The sequence below is a fragment of the Tasmannia lanceolata genome, unplaced genomic scaffold, assembly GCF_043159265.1.
Source record: "Tasmannia lanceolata isolate RefF3 unplaced genomic scaffold, GAP_Taslan_0.1 ptg000037l, whole genome shotgun sequence".
Taxonomy (NCBI): domain Eukaryota; kingdom Viridiplantae; phylum Streptophyta; class Magnoliopsida; order Canellales; family Winteraceae; genus Tasmannia; species Tasmannia lanceolata.
The window spans coordinates 91,327-102,773 of record NW_027518714.1 but is presented as its reverse complement, the minus strand read 5'-3'; the positions used below and the strand labels follow the sequence as shown (position 1 = coordinate 102,773).

General features: G+C 42.8%; 1 protein-coding gene across 1 annotated transcript in view; it reads right to left on the bottom strand.

Annotated features, from left to right (window-relative positions):
- Positions 1-1,851: 1,851 nt before the first annotated feature.
- Positions 1,852-11,447, bottom strand: part of LOC143860850 (Tic22-like family protein) — a 55,703-nt gene continuing 46,107 nt past the window's right edge. The window contains exons 8-9 of the mRNA XM_077371690.1: positions 2,391-2,657; positions 1,852-2,311 (exon numbers count right to left, since the gene is read on the bottom strand). Coding sequence (XP_077227805.1) covers positions 2,056-2,311; positions 2,391-2,657 — 523 coding nt within the window. The 3' untranslated portion in view covers positions 1,852-2,055. The remainder of the gene's footprint in view (positions 2,312-2,390; positions 2,658-11,447) is intronic.

Genomic DNA, 11,447 nt, shown 5'->3' with positions numbered 1-11,447 from the left:
TATATGAGAAAACGGTTCCTACACATATGTGTAGAGAGTTCTCTACACACTAGCTTAAAAAACGATGGGGGCCCACATTGTTTGGGTGATCCAAGCCATCCATTTTAAAGGCTCTCACATAGATAGGGTGTCTACAAAAAATCAGATTCATAGGATCATCCCAACCCTACGATTTGTTGAGGTAAAATGGATGTCTTTAAACCTTCACAAATTAGTCCATTTTTTGTCTCCACAGTTCGAATGATCCTATGGATCTGATTTTTTGTGGACACCCTATCTATGTGAGGGCCTTTAAAATGGATGGCTTGGATCACCCAAACAATGTGGGCCCCCACTGTTTTTTAAGCTAGTGTGTAGAGAACTTATCTACACATATGTGTAGGAACCATTTTCTCTCTCTCTCTCTCTCTCTCTCTCTCTCTCTCTATATATATATATATATATATATATATAACGGCTTAAAATACAGTGGGCCCACATTGTTTGGGTGATCCAAACCATTCATTTGATAGGCCCTCACATTGATAGGGTGTGCCCAAAAAATCAGCTCCATCGGATGATCCCAACCCTTCAAACTGTGGAGGCAAAAATGGACAGATTTGTGAAGGCTTTTACACGTCCATTTTTGCCTCCACAAATCATAGGGTTGGGATGATCCTATGGAGCTGATTTTTTTGGCACACCCTATCTATGTGAGGGTCCATCAAATGAATGGTTTGCATCACCGAAACAATGTGGGGCCCATTGTATTTTAAGGCGTCGGTGTAGCTAAGTTAGCTACACGTATGTGTAGCTACACTTTTCTCATATATATATAGGGGAAACATTTTTTGAGCGATACCCCAGATAAGTTATCTGAGCAAGAGCTCAAAAAATTATGTGGGCCCACATTGTTTAGATGATCCAAAGCATTCATTTGATAGGCCCTTACATAGAAAGGGTGTGCACAAAAAATCAGCTCCATAGGATCATCCTAACCCTTCGATTTTTGGAGGTTAAAAATTGTCAAATTTGTGGAGATTTATACCTATCCACTTTAACCTCCACAAATCGAAGGGTTAGGATAATCCTGTGGACCAGATTTTTTATGCACACTCTATCTATCTTTGGACTCTCCAAATGAATGCTTTGGATCATCCAAACAATGTGGGCCCATATTGTTTTTTGAGCTCTTGCTCAGATAACTTATCTGAGGTATCGTGCAGAAAACATTTCCCCATATATATATAGGGCGAGGTTTCTGAGCTCTAGCTCGCCTGAGCTAGAGCACTATAAATACACCATCTCCATGTTGTTTGACTCATCCAATCCATTCATTCTATAGGAGCTCACATAGATAGGTTGTTCCTAACATACCATCTCTATACCATAATCCTAATCATTCGATCTATAGAAGAACATCTTCTAGCGATCCATTTTAAACCTCCACAAATCATAAACTTGACTGTTACCTACAATCCTAACCATAACCAGAAACCATAATCCTAATCATAACCTATAGAATGAATGGGTTTGATGACTGAAACAACTATGTGAGATGGTGTCTGAGCTCTAGCTCAGAAACCTTATATTAGGAAAAGCTCTCTCTCTCTCTCTCATCGTCATCTTGACGAAGCAGGTCCCTTTTTTATTCTCAAAATCTAACCATCTCAAGCTAAAAGATATCGGCATATGTTTGAAAGGGAGTAGTAGAGGGAGGGTGATCACTCATCACCATTCGCTAGCCACTTTTCAGTAGCATGGAAAAGGTAGGTGGCCACACTAACACACTAGGCAGGAGGAGGAGAGGTTGGAGTAGTGGGAAGCCTTCCATTTACGTGTCAGACTCACTATACTTTTGTGCCCATAAGAAACAGCAGCAAGACGTGGTGGGTATAGTGATTGCAATCCTAGTAACATCACATCCTTTGTATTCACAGAAAAAAAGGAAACAAGGCTCGAATAGCCCACCAAAACTGAAAAAAATACAGCAGCTTAGTCTGCTTTCCTTTCCTTTCCTCTATAACAAATGGGGGTCGTGCCATACCATACCACCATTGTGAGAGGCAACTCCCATCATGCGGTGCTCGTCTTTGTTATACCGGAGTAATCACCCACATTTGCTACAAATAAAGGATCCTTGTCCTCATTTGGTTGACTACTTTCACTTGTCTGCTCCAACTCCCTAGTTAGATTCTCCATGGTTTTTTTCAAGCTGGCTCTGCTCATCTGCCCTCCTGCCTCAGTAGTCGAGATGCCAACCATTGTAATCTTTGGAAGAAGAGGATTCGATGCCACCCGGTTGATGCATTCTCCATTTGGACTTCGCATCCTGTCAAGTACCAAGGAATTAGACCGGAAGAAAATAAATCAAGGTCATGTGTCCAACAACAATATTAACGAGACTGCACCTCTTTAACTTAATCTGCTTATCTGGGTTTTGCTCTTCACTAGGCACTTGTGAACATGGACTCGAGAACCAGTCTCCAACAAAGGGCAAGCGGAAATCTCTATGCTTGTGTCTCTGGCCTATACCATTATTATTATACATGCTCTCATTAGACTTAACCTCCGAGGCACCAGGCTTCCATTCATGTCCACTGCCTGCATCGGGACTTTTTGAGTTTGCAACAACACCGGTCAAGTCCGAAGATGCCTTCAAAAGAGAAGCCGCAGTCCTGAAACAGCTGACTTCCATGAGCACAACATTGTAGCAATCTGAAGCAAACATGCATATAATGCGATAAAAAACAGCTGCACCAATAATATCATGTCTCTAATGTAGCATGGTTGTGAAGTGAGTTGCAGTGCGGATTGTTGAATGTGCTAGGGAAAAATGGGTAGGTGGCCTGGGGATTGGTCTTGTTTAAAATGTTATTATCATAACTTTAAATGGTGGAATCAGTGTCGGTGGTGCTATCATGAGAAAAAGAATATCGTATCCCCGACTGTCTCGACTCTCGTCTTATTGCAGACACAGAAGACATCAGCTAATGACGATGGTGAGGGCGGTAGGTGGCTTGACTCCGGGGTGACTTTGCCAAGTGTTGGGGAAGGGATCCCGGTCTTAAATGTCTCGGGGAAAGAAGTGGAAAAACAAATAGATATCTTAAAAGCATGCCTGATTGGTAGGATAAGGGCGAATAATGGGACCTTAGATGAACTCTGGCATTGGGCTAAAAGATTCTGGGACATCCCTTCCCTCACGAGACCTTGTGCCCTAGCAAAGGATGAAGTTCTCTTTATGTTCGAATCAGCGGACCTTGCTGCGAGGACCCTGGCCATGGAGGTTAAGGCTTGTGGGAACCGGCTCCTCTCTTTCTGCCTGGCATCAGGATTTTATACAGGGAGCGGAAGCAATCTGGGTTAAATTTCACGGAATTCCGCTTCACTCATGAGCCATTTCTACTGTTGAAGCTTTAGGAAGCATCTTTGGTCCTGTCTTAGAAGTGAAGATGGAATGAAGTTATGATCACTGTATGAGTTATACGTCGGCAAAAATTCTCACTACTAAATGGAAGTTATCCCGGTCATTCGTTCATCTCCGGATTATGGGTGACTGTTTCACCATCGGAATTGAAGCTCATAAATCCCAATCTATACAGGGTAATTTGTCCCAATCAAATTCGGATTCACATAGCACCGATGCCCACCGGATGGCAAGTCTAAACCCGATGAATCCGCCGATATCGGTTTTGCAGCTAGCTGGGTCTTCTTTGCGTCGAAATTTCAATTGTGCAAGATCGCCAACGGTTCCTGACGTGAGCCATGGTTCGATGACTAACCGAAAGAACCCTTGCAGGAAGACCGTTGAACCTTTGGGACCCCACCATTTGAATTCAAATTTCAACTCTCATCATCAATCAAAAAGGGCGTGTTTCCCAAGGACTCCTTGGTGATGACATCAAATGGAAATCCTTTAGTGACCATTGGAAATGATTTGGGAACTGTGGTCAGTTGGGTTGAAAAGAATGGTCTTCTATCTAATCGGTCTGGCCTACCATAAAAAGGAAATGATTTGGCTGCATTAAAAGGGGCTTTTGGGCTGGTGGGACCTGCCCCTGATCGAGGAGTTAGGCAAAATAGAATCACTAAATCTAAGGATCCTGCCGGAATGAAGCCTAAATCGAATGAGGTCTTGGGCATTCTTAAATATGGGATCCCTGGACCGCGCCCAACCGGAATGATCATTAAGGTATGGAATTCAAATCATTGTTCCCTGTGGAAGCGGAGAGTATATCGAGAACTAACTGGGGACCAATCCGGGGAAAGTGCCTCTGTAAAAACCAAGACTGCGAGAGCGAGATCTGGCTATAGTATAAAGTCACCCCCAGGAAGTCATACGAAGAAAAGAGTGGTTGAGTGGGTTTCAGAAAAAGCTGATATGTTCCAATCTTATTCCAAGGCGTGTGAAGCCCTCGGGCGAATGGAAGGGAAGGTCATTGGGGGTTCTCCAGCTTCTGCCCCTAATGAAGCTAGGTGGAGAGGAATTTTAGGGGATTGGGGGAGTACAGGTAAATCCTAGGGGTAAAGGTCATAGTGTATCAGTAAGACTCTGACCTAACATCAATAGTAGATTTCAAATGTGATGCAGGAGCATCCCCTTTGTCATTCTCTACATCAGCCCTTGTAGCTCATTAGTCTAGGCCTTTTCATTTGTCTTGGCTTAGTAGTGGTAGTTTGTATATTTTCATGTCATTTTCCATTAGTATGGGTGGTTTGGGGGCATTTGATTTTCATTAGGGGTATTTTAGATCTTTTATGTTGTATAAGGGGCTGCGTATATAAAGCCTCTTCTCTCTCATTTGGAGGGACCTCTTAATGATTTGAAGTTTGGGAGAGAAATTTGCTCTTGTTTGTCTTTCTTGGGAGATTCGAATTGTAAGCTATTAATTGTAGCCTTTTCAATTACTCCTATCATTTCATCCCTTGTTGCATGCAAGGGTCGTTGCCGACGATTCCGCGCTTGATCCGATCTTGTGTGTCCCCACGCTCGAAGTAAGATCAAGATCCCTATCTTCTCTATAAAAAAAAAGAAAAAAATTACATATCTAGATCGTTTCCGTCGATTGCGCTCTACATCAATTTGGTATCAGAGCCTAGATGGCTGGAGTTTCTTAATTTCAGTAGGTCTTGGAAGGGAAGAGCGACAAATCTGATCCCGATCCACGAGATTGCCGCAAATTGCAACTTATGATCTGAAATTGCCTTTCTGCTGCAAATGGACGAAGTTGTGACCGAATCAGGTGATGTCCTTCGCTAAAAATTCATTTTATGCAATTCAATTTCTATATCATCCTTGAGTAGCACCTCGTCTGTCTTTGAATTTGCAAGAAATTCTAGGAATTGAGATTGAAATTCTAGTTTCAATTTTCTCCATCTCCTCAATTATCAAGAGCTTGCTGTGCCTTTGGAAAATTTTGCGATCTGCATGTTCGTTTTGAAGGATTTTTCTGAAGTTGGACGAAATTTCCGGTAGTGAGTTGTTTTGGGAAAAGAGGGTTTCCATCTTGGTTTGCAAGCATTCCCTTATGTCTTCCTGTGCTTGATCCTTGTTGGAAAAAAAAGAGCAGATGAACATTTGGTAAAGAAAATATCAAGGGAAGAAGATCAAATAGCAGATCTCCATAAATTGCAAGGAACGGTTGGAATTCAAGGATTTTCAGAACGTGCTGTTAAGAATTCCTCACGAATTTACAATAGAATCTGTCCTTGCATGTTAGTTAATCGAATTCTGCTAAATCCTTTTCATCTTTATTTCTCTTCTCTGCTGCCAAAGGATATGCCTTCGGTCTTCATTGGTTTGGTGTTTTGGTGGCTGCAATTGGCATGCTAGATGTTTGTTTAAAGTTGTGAGAGAAAGCCTCTGAACTAAGGTGCTGGAATGGGTGACTTTGTTTATGGATGGGAATTGATTCATTTAAGTCTTGTGGCTGTCCAAAATTCTTCTTATAGAAGGAAGAAGTTTCTGTTGGTGAAATAGCATTTGTATTGTTTGGGGCTATTGAACCTATAAGACTGCATTTTCTTCAATTTGATGTTTCAAGATCTCCTACACCAAAAGAAAATGGCATATGGAAGTGGCAGGGTTTTGTTATTGTAGTAAAACTTCATTTTCCAACCTTTGCTCTTATCAAAATTGCTAAGGTTTCTTGGATTGTTCATGTCCAGATATGGTCTTAGTACGAGCTGTTAGAGCTAGTAAATTACTTTACTATGATCTGTTAGCACCTCTATTGGAAATTTTATGTTTTGACATCAACAGCAAGAGTCGAGTCCCGTACCGAATGTGAATAGATTTGTATTATTACAGGCCCAGAAATGTTGCGATTTCTTTTGAGTGGTTTCTGACTTTCTGTCACCCAGATTAGATAAGCATCAACTTTAGTCAACGTATTTTGCAAGTGTAGATATGAGCTATAGGTCTCATCACGAGTTCAGTTGTTGAAACTGGTTTAAATCCACTGAAGTGCCATAATTCTTCTTAGTCTTTTTGAGCAACTCCAGAATCTTTGTAGGCCAGAAAATAGTTGTTGAAAGCTATTTCAGAACAGAGACCTGTACATGATAGAATTTGCCCTCCTCATCATTCAATTCTTAAAGATAAGGGTTGTTGAGACAGTTTGTGATGAATGCAAGAATCAAGCGCGACAAGGAGTTTGATCAGTGAGTTTTCGCATTAGCTGAATTTATACTCCAAGCTTGGTTATCTTAACCTTGGACTTTGAATGTGAATGGCTCACCAACATCGTCATGGTGAAGAAATCAAATGGAAAATGGCGGATCTGCATTGACTTCACCGACCTCAACCGGTCTTGCCCAAGGGATTGCTACCCTCCCCAGAATTAACCATCTCATCGATACTACTACGGGATATGAAATGCTGAGCTTCATGGACGCCTTTTCCGGATATAACCAAATCCAGATGTACGGTCCCAACGTTCCGAAAACATCGTTCATCACCGACCAAGGGCTCTCTTCTGCTACGAAGTAATGCCCTTTAGCCTGAAAAATGCGGGAGCCACGTACTAGTATCTCGTCACCAAAATCTTCACCGATCAAATCGGTCGGAACATGAAAGTTTATGTCGACGACATGCTCGGCAAAAGCCTGAAGGCTAGAAATCACATAATCGATCTTAAAGAAGCCTTCGACGTACTACGCTGGTACCGAATGAAACTCAATCCCTCAAAGTGCGCCTTTGGGGTAACGTCAAGAAAGTTCCTCGGTTTCATGGTCAGTCAGTGAGGAATTGAGGCAAACCCAGAAAAAATAAAGGCTATATTGGATATGGCCCCTTCAGAAGGGATTCGAGAGGTCCAGAGACTAACCGGAAGGATAGCCGCCCTTAGCAGGTTCATCTCCGAACCAGCAGAGCGGTGCCAACCCTTCTTCAAAACACTGAGAAACATGAAAGACTTCAAACGGACGGATGAGTGCCAAACCGCCTTTGAACAGTTGAAAACTTATCTCCTGTCCCCTCCATTGCTCTCCAAACCATTACCAGATGAAGACTTGTACATATACCTCACAGTGAACCCGGCCGCGGTAAGTTCCGTACTTGTCAGGCAGCAAGGCAGAACCGAACAACCTGTATACTATGTTAGCCAAGTCCTACGAGGTACCAAGAAATAGAAAAGTTCACCTTCGCTGTGGTTGTCGCCGCCCGAAAACTTTGACCCTACTTCCAGGCCCACACAATAGTCGTCCTCACCGACCAGCCCTGCCCGAAAACTTTGACCCTACCTCCGGCTGATTGATTGATTGGGCCATAGAACTGGGCGAGTTTGATATCCGTGTGAAGCCCCACCCAGCCATCAAATCGCAAGTACTGGTAGATTTCCTAGTAGAATGCAAGGGACCGACAAAATACCCTGCTGGGCAGGAGACCATGTTTGAGAAAGAGCATGGCAGGGAGCAGCAGCATCGCCACTACCCTTGGATGTTATACGTAGATGGCTCAGCCAACGCATGAGGAAGTGGGGCCAGATTGGTCTTGATCGCTCTCGCCTCCGAGTTAAACACCAACCGACTACAAGCCCACAACGACTCGCAACTCATTGTCTGGCAAGTAACGGCTTCTACGAGGCTAAGGACCCAAGAATGCTGAAATGTTTGGAAAAGGTGCGGAGTGCGATCTCAACGCTCGCAGAGCATACAGATCCCCAGAACATTGAATGCTCGGGCCGACGCCATCTCCAAGATGGCTTCGTCAGGAACCATTGACTCGAGTAATGTTTACACCGAGATCCTCTCCAGACCAAGCATTGAAAAGGTGGACGTCAACCAGATCGAAGACGAGCCTAGCTGGATGGATCCGATCCTCCGCTGCTTGGAAAATGGTGAAATCAAAGAGGCCCACAAATTGACCGCCAAGGCCGCCCACTACACTCTGGACGGTTGGACACTATACAAACAACCCTTTTCTTGGCCCCTGCTGAATTGCCTTCGACCTTCAGCTGCTGACATAGCTATGAGAGAGGTCCACGAAGGGAGCTGTGGAGATCACTCGGGGGCAAGGTCCTAGCCCACAAGATACTCCGCTGAGGATATTTTTGGCCGACCTTGTTAAATGACGCCATGGAATTTGTCAAAAAGTGCGAGCAATTCCAAAAATTGGACTTGGAACAAAAGCTCCTTTTCTATTAATAAGTCGCCCAGGTTACAGAAGGATTACAACAAAAAATTACATGAACCAGACTCTTCCAAAACTTGATCATACGGTCGCACAAGGAGGTGGCGATTTGACGGTGCCGAACTTCAATCGGCCTTAGCCGAAGGACTCTTCCCGCTCAATTCAGCAATAATGGGCTCTGCCCCCAGCAAAAATTATATGGATCATTTTCTTCCATTCTAGGTACATGTCTGCCACTGTAAACATGATGCTGACTACTTTTGTTACTCAAAAGCACACTCAGATGTTTGAGAACAATGTAACTAGTGGATAGCATCACACACAACTGCTAATTAAATACAGGAGATATTCAGTGGCGAAAATAAAAGAGTAGCAAATATCACGTACAGAAAATAGTAATCCAGAATACAAATCCACTGCATCTATCGCATATGAATAGTGGGTATTATAATGTTTTTGTCCCCAATCCTCACGGTAGCACCTCCAAATTAGTTCAAAGGATGTTGGAACTTAGCCACCCACTTGTAATACATGAAGCAGAAAGACTTGAGTACTAGTTAGCAGAAATAATAATTCATACATAATTAATCTACAATACTTTTTTGAGAGGAGATTAATCCACAATATTTTTTTTTCAAATGCGTAATTTACTATATTTTGGAATCCAAAGGTTTTAGACTGAGTAGGACTAAGACAGAATATATGGAATGCAACTTTAGTAATGTAAGGAGATGGAACGAGGATGTAGTAAATATGACTGGACATGAGGTACCTAACAGGGATATCTTTTGCTATCTTGGTTCAATTCTACATAATGAGGGATTGAAGAGAATGTTAACCATAGAATAGGAGCAGGTTGGTTGAAGTGGAAGCTTGCCTCAAGAGTTTTGTGCAACCGTAAAATCCTATGATGCAGCACCGTGAAGAGAAATTGAGGAAAGGGGAGAGAAATAGAAGAATAGGGGAAGAAGAGACGAAAATAACGTGAAGAAGAGACGAATTTAGGGAGAAGTAGAAGAAGAAGAGAAGAATAGACGAATTTAGGGAGAGGAGAAGAAATCAGAAGAGGGAAGAAGAAAACCAGAATTAGAGGGAGAAGAATCTTTATTCAATATCAATCAAAGTTAACAATAAAGCTCTAAAGAGGCCTATATATAGGCAATAAGCAACCTAAGAAATAGAAACCTTCCAAAATAAGAATTCCCTAAATGACTAAACTTCCTAATTCTAAATAACATGGAAAATAACATCCTAGAAACTAATAACATGGAAATAAAAATACTAGAAACTAAATAATACAAAAACAAATCATAATATCTGCACCATTCTCTCCTGCTTGAAAAAGAACTCGCCCTCGAGTTCTAGTCCACCTGGGTCAAAGATGTATACAATCCGCTGAAGTAATAGAACACGTAAGCCGGCGGGAGCAATCATCATGTCTAACGCTCGAGACAATCAAGAGAAGCATCTGCAAGGTCGGCGGAAGAAGAGGAAAGAAAGGGCCCATGTAGACTCGTGCGAACAGAATCTGCGCTGGAGAAGTAAACTAGCTGGGAAGATCGCAACGTACTCCTCCTGGATCAGTGGGATCGGCATAACAGCAATGGGCAGTACCAATCCATAACTAGCCTCAACAAGGTCATCATCTACTGGTATCACATCGGGCGCAATGGAATCAACAACAAAATCATCTGCTCGAATCGTATCCGGTATAGTGATATCAAACGGGTAATCCTCCTGATCAATCTGCATAACAAGTACCTCTGTGTCAGCACAAATCTCGACAATCTGCTCAACTGGCTCAACAATAGTGCAATCCTCCGTAATATATTCTCGATCATCTGGCTCAAGTAATGACTCGTCAAGCAAGGCACTCGCCTCTGACTCATGGTGGTGCTCGGTCGACTCTGCCAATGGATCAACCTCATGTGGCTCTGCCAAAATATCTGTCTCGACTGTAGAAGTGGCAAAATCTCTCTCTAGATGCTCGACAATCGATGCGACAGAAATCTCATAAGCATCATGTGCAACGACGTCGATATCAGCAATCAACTGAGTCTCTAACTCTGGATCGTCCATCTCAAAGCCTGAATCTGAATCTGATGGAATCAAAGGCTCAACGTCGATGATCTCATCAATACTAGCATCGTGCTCTGTAAGAATAGCAGCAACGTTAGGTGGGATGGATGAAGTAGTGAAGTGGCTTTGCAAATATGACTCGCGCATGCGACGCTTGAAATATCGGTTTGCAGCTGCAATTTCAGCATCTCGTGCATGACGTGTTTCGGCTTGTTGTTCACGGCGAGCTGCTTCTTCTCGTCGAGCGGCTTTTTCACGTATCAATCTTTGGTCATAAGCTGCTCGCTCACGTTTCAATCTCTGTTGATTTTGATAGTGGTATGTAAACGCATAACGAACATCCTCCCATCGACGAAATGGAGGCTTACAAAACTCACGACGCTCGTTAACGAAGAAATTCCATTTCGACTTGGCTTCGCGGCACACAGTATCCGTGACTTTGCGAATTGTTATTTGATGATCATAACCACAGTACCTATGGTATGCATTAAGTGCATGGATCCAATCTAGACACACATTCTCAACATCTCCATAGGCATAGGTGCAGTCATCATAACCATAGAAATATGGAACCTGTGGTGCAAAAGAATATAGAGGATCATATCTATCAAAATATGGAGCAGCTGGAGGAGCCATAGGGATCGGCGTCAAAAACTGAAATCAACCGTCTGATTTGTCTGGCATGTTGAAAGGAACACAATGCCTGTCTCGGATCTGAAATCGGATGAGTGAAAGCTGATGATCGGAAGAAGGG